This window comes from Nerophis ophidion, linkage group LG07 (assembly GCF_033978795.1).
Source record: "Nerophis ophidion isolate RoL-2023_Sa linkage group LG07, RoL_Noph_v1.0, whole genome shotgun sequence".
In the NCBI taxonomy this organism is placed as follows: domain Eukaryota; kingdom Metazoa; phylum Chordata; class Actinopteri; order Syngnathiformes; family Syngnathidae; genus Nerophis; species Nerophis ophidion.
In genome coordinates, this window is record NC_084617.1 from 15,026,760 (window position 1) to 15,043,902 (window position 17,143).

Consider the following 17,143-nt stretch of genomic DNA (forward strand, 5'->3'; position numbering starts at 1 on the left):
TAGTCGCCGATAAACACAATCAATATAAACAGAATACGAGTTCGGAAACGCTCAGGATCAGGGACTAGATATTGTCGGCAAACGACTCGTGCAGACGTCTATAACGGGCAATGTCATTGGTGCAGACGCCTGTAACGGGCAATGTCATTGGTTGATGTCGTCAGTTGACAGTAGAGCTAGCCAATCTGGTGCCTTCACACATTGGCATTATATTATATAAATGACCCTGGCGGGCGCCAAAATCGACGGAATTCCCATCCCTTCAAAAGGGCCAGAGACAAAATTGTAGAGCTTCAAAAAGCTAGAAAAGGCTATGGAACAATTGGGAAGCAGCTTGGTGAGAATAGATCAACTGTTGCAGCAATTATTAGAAAATGGAGGAGGCTAACATAACTGCTAATCTACCTCAGACTGGGGCTCCATGTAAGATCTCTATTCGTGAGGCATCACTGATAAGAAAAGTGAGGAATCAGCCCAGAACTACACGGATGGAGCTGGTGAATGACTTGAAGAGAGCTGGGACCACTATTTTCGGCGTAGTGGTTAAAATCATGCATCTCACAGATGATTCCCCTGCTTAAGTCAGCCCATGTCCAGGCCCATCTGAAGTTTGCCTATGGCCATCTGGATGATCCAGAGGAGTCATGGGAGAAAGTCATGTGGTCAAATGAGACATAAATAGAACTTTTTGGTATAAACTCCACTTGTTGGGTTCGGAGGAAAAAGGATGAGTATCATTTATCCCAAGAACATCATCCCAAAGGTGAAGCATGGGGGTAGAAACATCATGCTTTTAGGGTTCTTTTCAGCAAAGGGGACAGGACGACTGCACTGTATTAAGGAGAGGATGAACGGGGCCATGTATTGAGAGATTTTGGCCAAAAACCTCCTTCCCTCAGTCAGAGCATTGACGACGGTTCGTGGCTGGGTCTTCCAACATGAAGCACACAGCCAGGATAACCAAGGAGTGGATCCATACGTGGATCCATACGAATCATGTCAAGGTTCTTGATTTGCCTAGCCAGGTTTAAGACTTAAATCCAATAGAAAATATTTGGAGGGAGCTGAAACTTCATGTTGCTCGGCGACAGCCCCAAAGCCTGACAGATCCAGAGAAGATTTGTGTGGAGTGGGCCAAAATCCCTGTTGCCGTGTGTGTAAAAAACCTGGTGAAAAACTATAGGGAACCTTTGACCTCTGTAATTGCATTCTGCACTAAATATTAACACTGATGTTCTCATGTGAGCAAATACTTATGAACCCCAGTAACATACAAATAAATCATTAAAACAAAAATCAAACAATGTGATTTCCAGATTTTTCTTTTTAGATTATGTCCCGAACAGTGGACTACATCTATGATGAACATTTCAGACCTCTCCCTAATTTCTAAGTGGGAGAACTTGCAAAATTGCAGGGTGTGCAAATACTTGTGGACCTCACTGTAAGAACTGTTTACTTTTAACCTAGCCCAGCAATAGTGTGGTAAGGATTAGTAACCCTGTCATAAAAATTGTTGACAACTGGCCCAGAAATAAAAAGCAGGACTTTATAACCAGGAAATAATCCTTTTATTAGACAGTAGATAAAAACGAACAACCAGCTGGTCAGTTAGAATTTGTATGACGCTGTAAACGACGTGTAAACCGTGTGATGTGTGTGACTGTACTAAAAAAAGAGCGTGTGGAATAAAATGAAAAGCACAATAATCATCAAAATAAAAAAGGACGTCTCGGCAATAAAGGCACCAATATATTTTTGATACGGCTCATTGTTTTCTTTTGACATTTTTTCACACTCACATGTCTGATGACAGAGGAACAGAGTGTTCCCTGTAGCAAGGCATCACATGATCAACACTCACAGAGAGCAACTATAATTTGCCACATAAAAGATAGCATGATAAAAAAAAAAAACGAAAACTAAGTGAAATGAATAACGAGCTCGCTACAAGGCCACTTGATGTCTTTAGCGTGCCCCCAGCATCCTGATGTTCTGATTAGCTCAAAAGAACAACCAGGATGCAGCTTTAGTGCCTGGTGGACACGGTACTGAGGCCACTAATGGGCACATTAATCCATCCATTTTCTACCGATTGTAGCTGGGCACATTAATGTTCCACCTTTTTTTTATTTTTACAATCATCAAAACCTTTCAAATATTTAACTTGATGGACTCAGGCTCTAACAAATAATATCAGATCATTTTCACTACTTCTCCGACGACAAATGACTTACGCAGACTCTTTTTTTGCGTTTTTTTGGGGCCGGAAGGTAAGCACAGATATGTGGTGTCTCCCTCTTGTGGCCAAGTGGAAAACCCTCAGCATGCAAGTGTCGGCTGTCTTGTCGCTAAACAGCAACATTGTGACACACAAAAAAATCGAGCTTCTGTGCAAGAAAGGTTAAGGCTCAGCAGGGAGAAGTCTTTTTGTAACAAGCCAGGAGGAGCAAAGCTTCTGACAACCGTGTCATTGCCCCTCCCCGCGGGACGCTATGTGTGTTTTCGGTGTGTCCTCAGAAAAGGCAACCTTTTTCATCCCCTTTTTTTTTTTTTTAAAACAATGGATGAGTTGCAGTGACACCTCCTGTCCAGCGGTGGGCACTGTGTCATCCCAAGCGTCAGCGCTGGGGGTTGCAGTGCATGGCGGGCCGCAGGTCTGCGATGCGTTGGCGCAGGTGGTACATGAACTCGAACATGGTGGCGGCAAGACTCTGGTGGATGAGGTAGCGGGGTAGTCGACCCTGACAGGAAGGAAATGCTTGGTGTTTGCGAGTGTGGATTATGGTGTTTAACAGTATTTATGTCCATACAGACGCCAAACATGAGAAAAATAATAATCTCCCTCCATCCACTTTGTATAGACTCAAAGGATTGTTAAAAAAACAAGTACCACATTTTTCAGACTATTGCACACTTAAAATCCTTTAATTTTCTCAAAAATCAACGCATTATCGCCACGTGTTTCTCATATTTAGATTATCTCTGGTTGTGCTGAACGAACTCAAAGGTATTATATTTGGTAAACAGCGTAATGATAAGTGTGACCAGTAGATGGCAGTCCCTCATGTGATACATGTGAACTGCAGGCTGACACCTGTTCAATAAATGACACTAGCAAGTACTCGGAAGCAAGCAACATCAAAACGTTGATGTTTCTTTGAGAACATAGAACATTACACACGGCACTCAAACATCTGTCACAATGTTTTAGTACTACTTTGGTAAGCTACGAAGCTGCACCGCTTGAGGGATTGTTGAAGCATAACGGCTACCGTAGTCAGACATACGGTGCTTCAACATATGGTTATAGATATGGTGTGTGGAGAAGGACTCCGAAATGGCACCTATTAGGAGACATTATCTGACGTTTTGATAAGGAATAATGTGCAAAACCAACTTTTCTTACATATTGGTACCAGCTGATGTGTATTTAAAAGCTGCAAAAGTCCCAAAAATGTGTGCGTGTCCAACAATGTAGCCTGCGCAGACGTCACAGTCAATAAGCTCCTTATTTTTTTCCTATCCTCTTGTTGTGGGGCATTCATTCCCCGCTGTTGCCATTTCTAATATTAACTAGTATACTGTTCTAACTTATATCTGTCAGTAGACTCGCTGTGGAAGCGCTATAAACTACTGGTACAACAAAGATAACGGGGAGAAGATGCTGTCGAAGTAGAGGCATGTAAAGGACACCGCCCACAAAATGGCAGATTGTGAAGAGACAGTCAGAAAGCTTGAAGATGGTCAGTAAAACAATCTTTGCAACATTTTGACCAAAGAACCACCTTTATATGTTATTTGTCTTTTCAATGTAGAAAAAAATATGACCCCTTTTATTGGGCCTTTTGTATAAAAATAGACCTAAATAGACTTGCTCATTGGTACTGCACCCTATAATCCGGTGCACCCTATGGTCTGAAAAATACGGTAGGTTTTGCTACATGTCTAAAACAAATCCAGGAGCTCTGCCAAGAAACTGGCTATTAGTTGTTCCTCTACGTCAAGAAAATTGTTCCAAAGCGCAGCCCCCCATTTTAGATGTAACGCTATTTGCTCGCCCTCCTCATAAACACATTATAATGGGACTGTCTGAGACTGTAGCTTGTCATTACAACTCTGTAGATTGCACCGTAACTATGCTTTCTAATGCTGCCAGACCATAAGACATAGCAGGACAGATCAATTTTGCAAACCTGGCAATTTTGTTGCTGTATCTAGCCATTATTCAGACCTTATCTCAGTTTATTTTATAAAAAAAAAAAGCATCTAACGACAAAACTAGCGACTACTACTGATTTTATTGGACGCCTTTGTAGACGCCGACATTAAAGGCCTACTGAAACCCACTACTACCCACCACCCAGTCTGATACTTTATATATCAATGATGAAATATTAACATGGCAACACATGCCAATACGGCCTTTTTAGTTTACTAAATTACAATTTTAAATTTCCCGGGAGTTTCGTCTTCAAAAAGTCATGTAATGATGACGTGTACGCAAGACGTCACGGGTTTTTAGGAAGTATGAGCGCTGCACGCACACACAGTTAAAAGTCATCTGCTTTAAAGGCATAATTATACAGTATTTTGGACATCTGTGTTGCTGAATCTTTTGCAATTTGTTCAATTAACATTGGAGAAGTCACAGTAGAAAGATGGAGTTGGGAAGCTTTAGCCTTTAGCCACACAAACACACGGTGATTCCTTGTTTAAAATTCCCGCAGGTGAAACATTACTATGAATCAGAGCGGTCAAGCGAACATGGATCCCGACTACATGTCAACCAGCAGGTTTCGGTGAGAAAATTGTGGTTAAAAAGTCAGTTCTTACCGGAGAAAAGCTGAAGTTGTGCCGTTCATAAAGCTGCCCTCGACTCCCCTGAGACACTGCGCGTCAAGACACCCGTGGAGACACCCTTCCGTCTATCAGGTACTATTTAACTCACTAAAACACTAGCAACACAATAGAAAGATAAGGGATTTCCCAGATTTAACCTAGTAAATGTGTCTAAAAACATCGGAATCTGTCCCAATGCAATCGTGTTTTTGTTTTTTTCTAGTCCGTCGCTATCATTATCCTCAAACACAAATCTTTCATCCTCGCTCAAATTAATGGGGAAATTGTCGTTTTCTCGATCCAAATAGCACTTTTTGTTGGAGGCTCCCATTAAAAACAAAGTGAATGTGTGAGGAGCCATCACACGGGTGATGTCATCGTCTGCGACTTCCAGGAGAGGCAGGGCATATCTCTTAGGACCAAAAGTTGCGAACTTTATCGTCGATGTTTTCTACTAAATCCTTTCAGCAAAAATATGGCAATATCACGAAATGATCAAGTATGACACATAGAATGGACCTGCTATCCCCGTTAAAATAAGAAAATCTAATTTCAGTAGGCCTTTAAAGCAAGAATTTGCGCTGCTGTGTCCCCTATCTAAAAGCACTCCGAAAGGACTCCATCTTGCTTGTGACAATACAAAAAGTAGTTACATATGTGAGCTAATTTACATGTCTAAATATATTTGATTAGCTTTTAATTCCCCCCTCCCCCACAGCTTACATAAAAATGTTATGCACATGCAAATTAGGCATGATCGATCCCCTGGTTTGCCACGAATAGCTCGCAGTCCTGTGGGAAACACTGGCAGTCTCACCTTCAAGTCAGTGTTGAGGATCCAGATGAAAGTGCACACGGACGGGTTGCTGCTGGACTTTAGGACCACAAATCCGCCAGGGCCGTTCTCCCCTCTTGACGTGAAACAATATAAAAATAAAAGCGGTGTCGCTGCTTAAAAAAAAAAAGAGATTATTTCTGACCTGACGTAGCGACCGCAGGCAGGCTTGGCATCGTGGTTGGTCGCCATGCCCGCAGACAGGTAGCAGTCGCGTTTACGTTCTACTCTTCTGACGTTTATAAAGTCTCTGGAAAGAAGACAAAGAGGAATGAGGCTTCCTCCTGGTGTGGGACACAAAAGAAGCTACACAGTGGATCCATGCCATTGGCAGGGGTTAAGGTCCGAGACCACCCATGGATAGCAAATAGCCGCCAGTAATTGAGGTCTTAGAAAATAAATAAATCCCGGATCATGTTTTTGCTACGCCTCAAAACCGTCCTGCTATCTTGATGTTCTTCTCCAAATGTATTTGCAATAAATGTGAGCCTTCTAATGGTTTGATTAGGTTAGATACAAATCCAATAACCATGCAGTATTTCTTCATTTGCCATTGTTTACTGGCAGCAAAGGAAGCTCACTAGCTAAATAGAAACAAGCATAATCCACATTAAACATGCCTCACACCTAATACAAATCTTTTAAAGTATAAAATGTACAATCCGCACTAATGAATGAGTTAGGACTGATTGAATGGATGGATTCTACTCTTTCGACGTCAGGCTAGCACCACAGCCGCATTTTTGTCTGTTTTGATTGATTGATTGATTTTTATTAGTAGATTGCACAGTACAGTACATATTCCGTACAATTGACCACTAAATGGTAACACCCAAATAAGTTTTTCAACTTGTTTAAGTCGGGGTCCACGTAAATCAATTCATGGTATTGTTGTGGCGCCACCTCAATCTCCATCTAAAGCAGCTGGGGGCGCTATGCTGCCCTGCAGGCTGCCGGGTCGTCTAAATTAGCTGTTTCTCTAATGCCCATCCATCTAAATCATCCACTCTGCTCGCCTGTTATAACTACATACGATCATATATTATCATGATCATATGTTATCATGATCATACATGAGTTCACCTCGCTGCAAGTTTACAGGCCAGATTTGATCAAAGTCGGAGTTTGTGCACTGACCTCACGCTGTACATGAGGGTATTTATTATATATTATGACTTACTTAGGCTGACGAGTGGATGGAAATCAGCGCTCGGCTAGAATCTGACATATTTACGTATTTGTGTATATTATTGATACGTACTAGGGCTGGGCGATATGGCTTAAAACTGGATCACCATATAAGTGTTTTAAATCGGTCGGCATAGATAATTGATTTTTTACAAGCATGTGATTTGACCACAATGAAAAAGACTGAAAACATTTCCGGGGGTCTGAGGGACGAAGGCCCCCACCCAGGTCCAGCTCCTGGTTTTTCACCAATTTAACATGCTAAAACTAACAAAGAGAGCACCATTTGAAGAAATATTTTAAGTGTTTAAAGACAGGAAAATATCATTAATAGAACATACATACCCCAATAATCCTAATGAATCACTGTATATGGTTCAGTCCCAACAGTATTTAGTCACTAATATTTAAAATACATCTTGTGTTCATTTCACATCCACAGGTGTCACATTGTTAGTGTTATTATCTACAGTTTATTTACAGTATTACCACATTACTTCAGTTCACTTCACACATTGACTGGTTCGGAGAGCCCTAACATGAGCTTTACTTGCAAATTTCTGAGCAGCCTGCATTTTCCTTTTGGTCTCTGCTTTTGTAGCTTCTTTTTTGGATTTCACTGCCAACTTATATTGTATATATGGGGTAAAAAACATTATCAGTTGTTTAACGGGTTTACCAAGATTTATTATTTTTGGTTGAAATAAAGAGATAAAGAAGTAAAATACAGCACTACGTCATCAGTTTCTGATTTCTTAAATTGTATAACAGTGCAAAATATTGCTCATTTGTAGTGGTCTTTCTTGAACTATTTGGAAAAAAGATATAAAAATAACTAACAACTTGTTGAAAAATAAACAAGGGATCCAATTATAAATGAAGATTTCTACACATAGAAGTAATCATCAACTTAAAGTGCCCTCTTTGGGGATTGCAATAGAGATCCATCTGGATTCATTAACTTAATTCCAAACATTTCTTCACAAAAAAAAAAAAATCTTTAACATCAATATTTATGGAACATGTCCACAAAAAAAATCTAGCTGTCAACACTGAATATTGCATTGTTGCATTTCTTTTCTCAGTTTATGAACTTACATTCATATATTGTTGAAGTAGTATTCAATAAATATATTTAAAAAGGATTTTTGAATTATTGCTATTTTTACAATATTTATTAAAAATGTCACGTACCCCTTGGCATACCTTTAAGTACCCCCAGGGGTACGCATACCCCCATTTGAGAACCACTGCTCTAAAGGGTGAGTGGGGCTAGGGTGGTGTGGTATAACCAGTCTTGGTGGGGACGAGCGCCTTGCATTATCTATTTTACAGACCACATTGGTCTGAGTATGGTCCGTTTGAAAAAATCCAAAAAAACTGCCATTTTGTTGAGGTGACTTTTCCTGTTCTAGCCACAATTTATTAACTCTCTGCAGCACTAATTTTTATTTTCTCTTCTCACTTCAGGCAAAGAATCAACCGCGAGACAACAAGACGGCGCAACCAAACGTGATAGTTGATACTGTTACCTGATTGGCTGTTACCATGTCACTCCCAATGATCGGTGATCACTTCCTGCATTGCTCAGTTACCAGAGAGCAAGTGCCTTTTTTCATGCAACCAACCTTGCTTTGCAACTTTCGATGAAGAAAAAAAATTATCGCATTTTTTTATTGATATCGATTATCGCGATGTATAATTTTATTTCCCAGCCCTAATATGAACTGCCTCTTATTTAAAATAATTACATTGCTATTGAACATGCAGGGATCCACTGAAGTTGGTGGCCACTAATGCAACATACCGGGCAGATACGACTCCTCCGGCCGCTCCAGCTGAGACGTCGTATGTGACCAGTGTGTTGTCGTCGACTCGCTGCAAGATCTAAAAAAGAAGAAAGAAACAATCAGACTTCTTTCATTTTTAATGGCTGTACAGTTCTGAAGCTGACCTGGCAGACTGACACGGTTCTGTTCCATATGACCATCTTCTCAGGCTGCAGGATGACTTCCTGGTACACCAGCTCAGCAGGACACTGCATGAACGCCTGAGGGAAGTAAAAATAACTCAACATAGATGTTGTATCAGGCCAACAGTCACCAGCACACCAGTGAAGAACCCTTAGTTCCACACTATTACAATAATAGTCAGCACAAAAAGGTAATGATCCACAGTGCATCCGGAAAGTATTCACAGCGCTTCACTTTTTCCACATTTCATTATGTTACATCTTTTTTCCAAAATGTAATACATTCATTGTTCTTTGTTTTCAAAATTCTACATAAAATAATGACAATGAGAATAGTGAGTTTATAATTTACAAATTAATTGAAAAAAAAAAAATGACATGTACATAACAATTGACAGCCTTTGCTCAATACTTTGTTGATGCACCTTGAGCAGCAATTAAAGCCTCACATATTTTTGAATACCCTGCCACAAACTTGGCACACCTATCTTTGGGCAGTTTTGCAGCACTTCTCAAACTCCATCTGATTGTATGGGAAGGTATTTGTCCAGGATGTTTCTGTACATTGCTGCATTACTCTTGGTCTAGTCAGCGAGTTGACCAAGAACCCGATGGTCATTCTGTCAGAGCGATAGCAACCAGACCTGTATGGTAGAGTGGCCAGACGGAAGCCATTTCTCAGTAAAATGTTTGCCAAAATGCACCTAAAAGACTCTCAGACCATGTGAAACAAATTATTTGGTCTGATGAGACAAATATTTAACTTTTAACATGAAAGCTAGGCGCTATGTTTGGAGGAAACCAGGCATTGCTCATCACCAGGCCAGTACCATCCCTACAGTGAAGCATGGTGGGGATTGTTTTCAGCCGCAGCATCTGGGAGACTAGTCGTAATAGAGAGAAAGATGAATGCAGCAATGTATGGAGACATCCTGGATGAAAACCAACGCTTCCCATCCAACCTAATGGAGCTTGAGATGTGCTAAGAGGTATGGGCAAAACTTCCCAAGGATAGTTGTGCCAAGCTCGTGGCACCGTATTCAAAAAGACTTGGGGCAATAATTCCTGCCAAAGGTGACTCAACAAAGTATTCAGCAAAGGCTGTGAATACTTAAGTGGATGTGATATTATTTGTTTTTAATATATACACAAATCTTTACACACTTGGGGATGACGTGGCTCAATTAGTAGAGTGGCCGGGCCAGCAACTTCAGTGTTCCTGGTCAAATCCCCAGCTTCTACCATCCTCGTCACGTCCATTGCGTCCTTGAGCAAAACAATTCGACTCTTGCTTCTGATGGGTTGTGATTACCCATCAGTCTGTGAATGTGTGTGTGAATGGGTAAATGTGGAAATGGTGTCAAAGCGCTTTGAGTACCTTGAAAGTAGAAAAGCGCTATACAAGTATAATCCATTTACATTGTCATTATGGAGTATTGTGTGTAGAATTTTGAGGACAACAATGAATGTATTCCATCTATGAATAAGGCTGTAACATAAGACAAAACAAAAATGTAAAAAAGTGAAGTGCTGGAATACTTTCCGGATGCACTGTAATAATGACAAAGTGTGTGAAAGTGTATGACAATATGTTTTTATTCAATAAAATGACCCATAAAATGATTAGCCAAATCAGAACTAATTGATTTACTAGTAATATCAATAAGGGAGCAGTAGAATAGAGCCCCTGAGTTTAAACTTGTGCTACTTTCAGGAACACTGGGAAGCCAAGAATTCCCACAACAAGCTTCAAGCCAAATATGAACAAAGAACATGGCTAACGACGATGGTAAGCCAATTTTGGTTTTGCTTGTAAAGAGACCACTGGATTATAACCACCAAATGGATAATTTCCATGTGTTCTTGAATGCACCATCCTCACACACAAACATTGGACACAATTTAATGACGTTTTATTGAAAGTTTCCTAAAATGTTTCCCCTTTGATGCAAACATACAGTAAATAACATTGAGTCCGTCAGCCAGTTAAGGATAAATCAGAGCTTTTCTCACATGATGTCCAGTCAGGACCAACACAGAGGCTGTACGTTTCGCTCCAAATGTCCCATTTTTGTGGTTGTTTATCAGTGGGGAAGAGGAAAACCCCGTTAACACTCTACCAATAAACAAAGCGGCCACTGTCCACACACGACAACTGTTTGTTTGTTTGCACTTAACCCATTTTAACTAACATGACCCACTACAACGCCCTCTGTTGGCTGCTTTGTGAAGTTCTACAAAATTAATTATAGCCAGGCTTAAAATATGTTCGCTGTTGCAGCAAAATCATTTTCATAGAACACATTGGCGTGAAGGTCCGATACAAGAAAACACACTGACACACAATGCAATGACTGTACCAAGACAACACTTGACCCCGCTAACCCTGTTGAAAAACAGAATAGTAATGTCAAGCAATAACCATAATGGGTCATACCTTTTAAAATAGCACAGCTAAACTAGCATCACCAGCGCTAAGCGGTATAAACAAAGGATAAAGTGGGTCGCGGGTAAGCGTGACATCACCGCAGCAACAGCTACTCGCTTACCTTAAGGATGAATGTCTTCCCGTGGAAAGGAATCTCCAGGGTGTAGACCGAGTCGCCCATATCCTAAAAGTGAAAGGGGGCTGATGAAACCAGAATAGTTGATGTTCTTACAAAATTTCACAAGATACAACAAAAATTTATGTTTAGAGCACTTTCAACAACCAAGCACAGAATGACTACAAAATACCGCTAAAACACACTTACAATAAAATTTAAACATTAAAATGTGGATGAAAACAATATCTAGATTAAACCACAGTAAAAATAAATACAATTGAATCAATAAAAAACGAGTAAAAAACAAATGAGATATATGCTTACCCTTTTGTGTTAATCAATTCAAGAAGTAAAAACAGATTTATTTTGCAGTTATGTTTGTTTTAAGGGTTTACTGTACATTCTATATACATCCATCCATCCATCCATTTTCTACCGCTTGTCCCTATACATATTAATAAAAAATATATATATGTATATAAATAAATCTATGTATACATATATGCATATGTATACATAGATTTATTAAAATTGTGTACGTCATACCTTTGTGACAGTTTTGTTTAATTTCAGATATATTTTCAACAAAAACACATCTGGTAATTATAAAAAGAAAAATAAGAATAAAAGAACTTCAAATAAATTAATAATTTTAAAAGGGGCTTGGTTGTTTGCAACTTGCTCTGTTATATTTAAAAAAAAAAAAAAACAAGAACGCCACAGGCTAGTTTGTTACCGTTAGTGGTTTAACAGAATTATTTTTGTGTGTCTACATTCCTTACAATTACTAATTACATGGAATAAAATTGCTCATTGGTCTGACAAATTTGTTTGGCATTCATGCTTGTCACTCACCACTGTCTTGTACACTCGCACACACAGGGAGCGTGAGCATACGTACAAAAGCGGTCCACGAGAAAGAATGAAGAATTTGCGGTCATGTTGTTATTATGACAATATGTATTCTTTGATAGTGAACGTTAGCTATCCAGATTGTCAGTGAGCAACACATAAATTTAATGCGCGTGCACATGTTACGTACAGGTTTAGTTATGTCATTCCATGTTAAAAGCCGTATATAATATGATGTATTGCTTAAAATACTTCGGAAAGTTAGCGGCCTCGAGGCATGTGCATAAAGTTTGCAAACAATCTATTTTTCTGGGGTTCCACTAAATTTTCAAAAGGACTTTATACAAATAACCAATTGTTGGTCCTGGGGACTCACTACATTGAAAACCTATCAACATCACTAGTCATTGTGGCATGTGTATAAGAAGCATTATAATCAGTAATGTAATTAGTTGCATGTGATATGATGTCAGATATGTTATGTGACTGATATCATGTGTCGCTCAGTACACTGAATGACATAGTGTCACACTATTAACTATAAAAAGCTGTGGGACTGCGATATTCAGTTGAGGGTTGCATTAAGCCTTATGATAGCAATATGTTTGTATGTATGAGTAAACGTGTGTTACTGTGTATATTGCTTGAATGTTATTAGTAAAATTGTGTCATTTACGACATATTGCACCTAAAAAAAATTTCTGAGTTGCTAAATTTTATCAGCCCCTAGTGAAAAAGCTAAGCGTAAACCCTGATATGTAATGTAATAACAGGCATAATCATAACATGTAAGACTGACATATTTTGATCGTTTTAAGGATACGACTGCGTATTCAATTCACATACTCATCAAAACGTTCGCTACTCCAACAACACCAACTTCAAATCATGGCAAAGACTTCATGGGAGACAATGATTACTTTGGGACAAATTATGATGATCCAGAGAATTATATTGTTGATCCTGAATATACAGAGGATGAACTACAAGTTTTAGAAGCTGCGTGCTTAACAGATACAAAAAGTAGCAGTACTGCTAAGTGCTAAACAACAAAAACTAATTACTAACAACCACGTACTGTACAATGTCTGCTATCACTGGGATGCCAATTGACGAGAAGTTTAAATCTTCTCGTTTCGAGGGAGAATTAATCATAACCCCAACGCAGGCAAAAAACAAAAAAATGTAACTTGAATCTTTTCTTGTCTTTATTGTTATCTCTGACTCTAAGTTGAATGTCAAAGTTGAACAACTTCTCAGTTTTGGTCACATCAGTCCATTATCCAGGTGACAGGCGTGATTTATAATCTCGGATTAACTTTCACCAATTCAGACGCGATGCAGCAGCTCACCGGCTAAATATGTCACTATAGTTATCTCTCTGAGATTACAGCGCTGCTAAGAATAGTTCCTCAGTGTTAGCACTTATAATAACAATATCGACAATACAAGGTTATTATTCAGGTCATGAGATGTAAATGGCGTATTATTAGCAGTTTTTGGATGTTTTTTAGAAGGCTTTATAGGATTATTCTCATAAACTGCATTGAGAGCCACCTCATACTTTTGGTATATTACAAATCAAAAAGCATTTAAAAAAAGAAAAAAATGTGATCTAGTCTTACATAGGGATTGTAAATGATAGGAACAATTCCAAAAAGGTGCAGTTCCCCTTTATTAACTAATAATATAAATCATTTGAAGACTATGTACTTTTAAAAAATATTTTCAAATATTAATTTAAACAATTATTTAACTAATTGCATATTTTTCTGATCAGCTTTATTTGGTCATTTTAATTACTGCATATAAACAGGAAGCGCTCACGTTGTTCTTTTCAAACTTCCAGTTGTCCTCCTTGGCAAGGATCTGCTCGACGACGGTGAGAGCCTCGCGTCCTTGTCCTACATACTCCTTCTCCTGCGGGAACAGAAAAAATGTCAGCGATGGCGTCAATGCTTTGGCGCCTCCTTCTGGCTACTGCTGGTACCTGAGCGGTCACGGCACGCCGGCCGAGGCCCTCTTCATCAAGATCCTCCTCAGAGCCTGTAGATCAGGGTAAGAAAATGTCAGCAAGATGGAGGGTAGCAGGAGGTCATGTTGCAAACATCACCTGCAACTGATTCGGGCGGCGAGTAGAACTGTCCATCTGAGAGTGCACGAGGGTACATCATGGGGGCGCGCTCGCAGGCCGCGTTCACCGCCGCCAGGTAGGCTAAGGTCAAATTAGGTTTAAAAAAATATTATTTTTGGGTGCGTTTGCTTGCTGGTTCGTCCTGCTCACCTCTATCGTCATCTGCCTCCTGGGTGAGCACCTTAAAGTCCAGGAACCAGGTCTCCAGCCAAGCCACCACAAAGGAGGTGATGGGCAGCACATAGCCAAATGCATTCTGGGACAGCAGCTGTGTGCACACTTCTTTTTTACAAACTTCCTCATTGCTCACCATAAAAAGTGGCAGATAAGAAAAAAGTTTGGAGCACATCAGAAACATCGGTCATCAGAAGTTAACATGGCCACAAGGAGCGTTTGATGTTTTGCAATAAAACCCCACCAATCAGGCGGTTGTCTGGTCAAACAGTTCTTTACCGACACAAATGCAGAAGTGAAAAGGTTTAAGGTTGAAACTGGTTTGCTTGCATTGTCAACACATGCATTGAGAAAAGAAGAAGTACTCACGTTAGAAACGATGACCTTCACAACGAGGAAGACACTGGTCACGAGAGTGGTGACCTGTAGAACATTTCCCTTTTACTTACTTTTTTTCAATTTGCGTGTGTGACCATTATAGTGGAACCTTGATTCACGAAACCCTCTGTCTGCGAACTTTTTGATTGTGCCAAACAATGAACAACGCTTCATCCATTCATTCATTTAGTGGTTGCTCGTATTGAAAAGATTGATGAAGCAGGCTTTGTACTACAGCAAGTTTTAAATTGTGATGAGAACAAATTTTTCTGGAAAAAGATGCCAAAGCAGAGTTATATCACAGCGTAGGTGAAGACTACATCTCATTCAGCGGCGCCTCTTCCAAAAGTACACACACAGCCCCTCTTTTGTTCCCCCTCCTATTTCCCCCTCAGTCAGCTCCTTTCTCTCCTCTTGTCAGCTGCTTGTTTGCCAATGTGAATTTAAGTGGATTGTACTGTTTTAAATGTTAATTAGTGTAGCAATATGGTTTGTAAAGGCCTACTGACACCCACTACTACCAACCACACAGTCTGATAGTTTATTAATCAATGATGAAATATTAACATTGCAACACATGCCAATACAGCCTTTTCAGTTTACTAAATTGCAATTTTAAATTTCCCGCAAAATGTCCTGTTGAAAACGTCGCGGAATGCTGACTTGTACGCGTGACGTCACGGACTGTTAGGAAGTATTAGCGCTACGCAGACACACAGCTAAAAGTCGTCTGCTTTAACCGCATAATTACACAGTATTTTGGACATCTGTGTTGCTGAATCTTTTGCAATTTGTTCAATTAATAATGGAGAAGTCAAAGTAGAAAGATGGAGTTGGAAAGCTTTAGCCTTTAGCCACACAAACACACGGTGATTCCTTGTTTAAAATTCCCGCAGGTGAAACTTTACTATGAATCACAGCGGTCAAGCGAACATGGATCCCGACCAAATGTCAACCAGCAGTTTTCGGTGAGAAAATTGTGGTAAAAAGTCGCCAATTACCGGAGATCAGCTGAGCTTGTGCCATCCGTACAGCTGCGGTCGACTTCCATCAGACACTGGCCTCAAGACACCCGTGGATACACCCTTCCGACTATCAGGTACTATTAAACTCACTAAAACACTAGCAACACAATAGAAACATTAGGGATTTCCCAGAATTATCCTAGTAAATGTGTCTAAAAACATCTGAATCTGTTCCAATGCAATCACGTATTTTTTTTTTTTAAACTTGATTTTGTTTGTTTTTCTTTCATCCTCGCTCAAATTAATGGGGAAACTGTCGTTTTCTCGGTCCGAATAGCACTTTTTGTTGGAAGCTCGCATTAAAAACAATGTGAGGATGTGAGGAGCCATCAACGGGTGACGTCATCATCTGCGACTTCCGGTAAAGGCAGGGCTTTTCTCTGAGCGACCAAAAGTTGCGAACTTTATCGTAGATGTTCTCTACTAAATAATTTCAGCAAAAATATGGTTATATCGCGAAATGATCAAGTATGACACATAGAATGGACCTGCTATCCCCGTTTAAATAAGAACATCTCATTTCAGTAGGTCTTTAAAGTTAAGGATTTTTGTGATTTGCGATCATTTGTGAGGGCACAAAAAGGGACTTCTGTGTGTGTACGCATGTTGGCAGAGCAGCGCATAGAGAGGACAGCAGCTTGTTGTTTTGGCTAAAGAGATAGTTGATCTATCACCCCTTTGTCATGTGTTTGATATAAAGTACTGTATATCACTTCATATTGTCTTAAACGTGTACAAACCTTCACCAAAATATAAACCTTTGTCAAGGCTGGAAGCCATTATACATGTTAAAACGGTTTCTGTTAAGGGAATATTTTCCTTGCTTTGAGCAGGAGAGAACCCACGCAATCACGGGGAAAACATGCAAACTCCACACAGAAAGATCCCGAGCCCAGGATTCCTATTGTGAGTCACATGCACTAACCCAGGGGTCGGGAACCTTTTTGGCTGAAAGAGCCATGAAAGCCAGATATTTCAAAATGTATTTCCGTGAGAGCCATATAGGTGGCAACTTGTCCAGGGTGTACTCCACCTTCCGCCCTTTTGTAGCTGAGATAGGCACCAGCGCCCCCCATGACCCCAAAGGGAATAAGCGGTAGAAAATGAATGAATGGATAGATGGATGGATGGATGGATGGATGAATACAACTAAATGCGTGCATTTTTAAGTAAGACCAACATTTTTAGAGTATAATA

At 39.9% G+C, this 17,143-nt stretch overlaps 1 protein-coding gene across 2 annotated transcripts in view; it reads right to left on the reverse strand.

The window, feature by feature from the left end:
• Positions 1-1,548: 1,548 nt before the first annotated feature.
• stard3 (StAR related lipid transfer domain containing 3) overlaps positions 1,549-17,143 on the reverse strand; it is a 38,862-nt gene continuing 23,267 nt past the window's right edge. For both annotated transcript variants that reach the window (XM_061905409.1, XM_061905410.1), the window contains 11 exons: positions 14,913-14,966; positions 14,520-14,637; positions 14,349-14,450; positions 14,226-14,281; positions 14,063-14,155; positions 11,387-11,449; positions 8,820-8,915; positions 8,673-8,752; positions 5,823-5,927; positions 5,660-5,753; positions 1,549-2,744 (listed from right to left, as the gene is read on the reverse strand). In XM_061905409.1, coding sequence (XP_061761393.1) covers positions 2,622-2,744; positions 5,660-5,753; positions 5,823-5,927; positions 8,673-8,752; positions 8,820-8,915; positions 11,387-11,449; positions 14,063-14,155; positions 14,226-14,281; positions 14,349-14,450; positions 14,520-14,637; positions 14,913-14,966 — 984 coding nt within the window. In that variant the 3' untranslated portion in view covers positions 1,549-2,621. The remainder of the gene's footprint in view (positions 2,745-5,659; positions 5,754-5,822; positions 5,928-8,672; positions 8,753-8,819; positions 8,916-11,386; positions 11,450-14,062; positions 14,156-14,225; positions 14,282-14,348; positions 14,451-14,519; positions 14,638-14,912; positions 14,967-17,143) is intronic.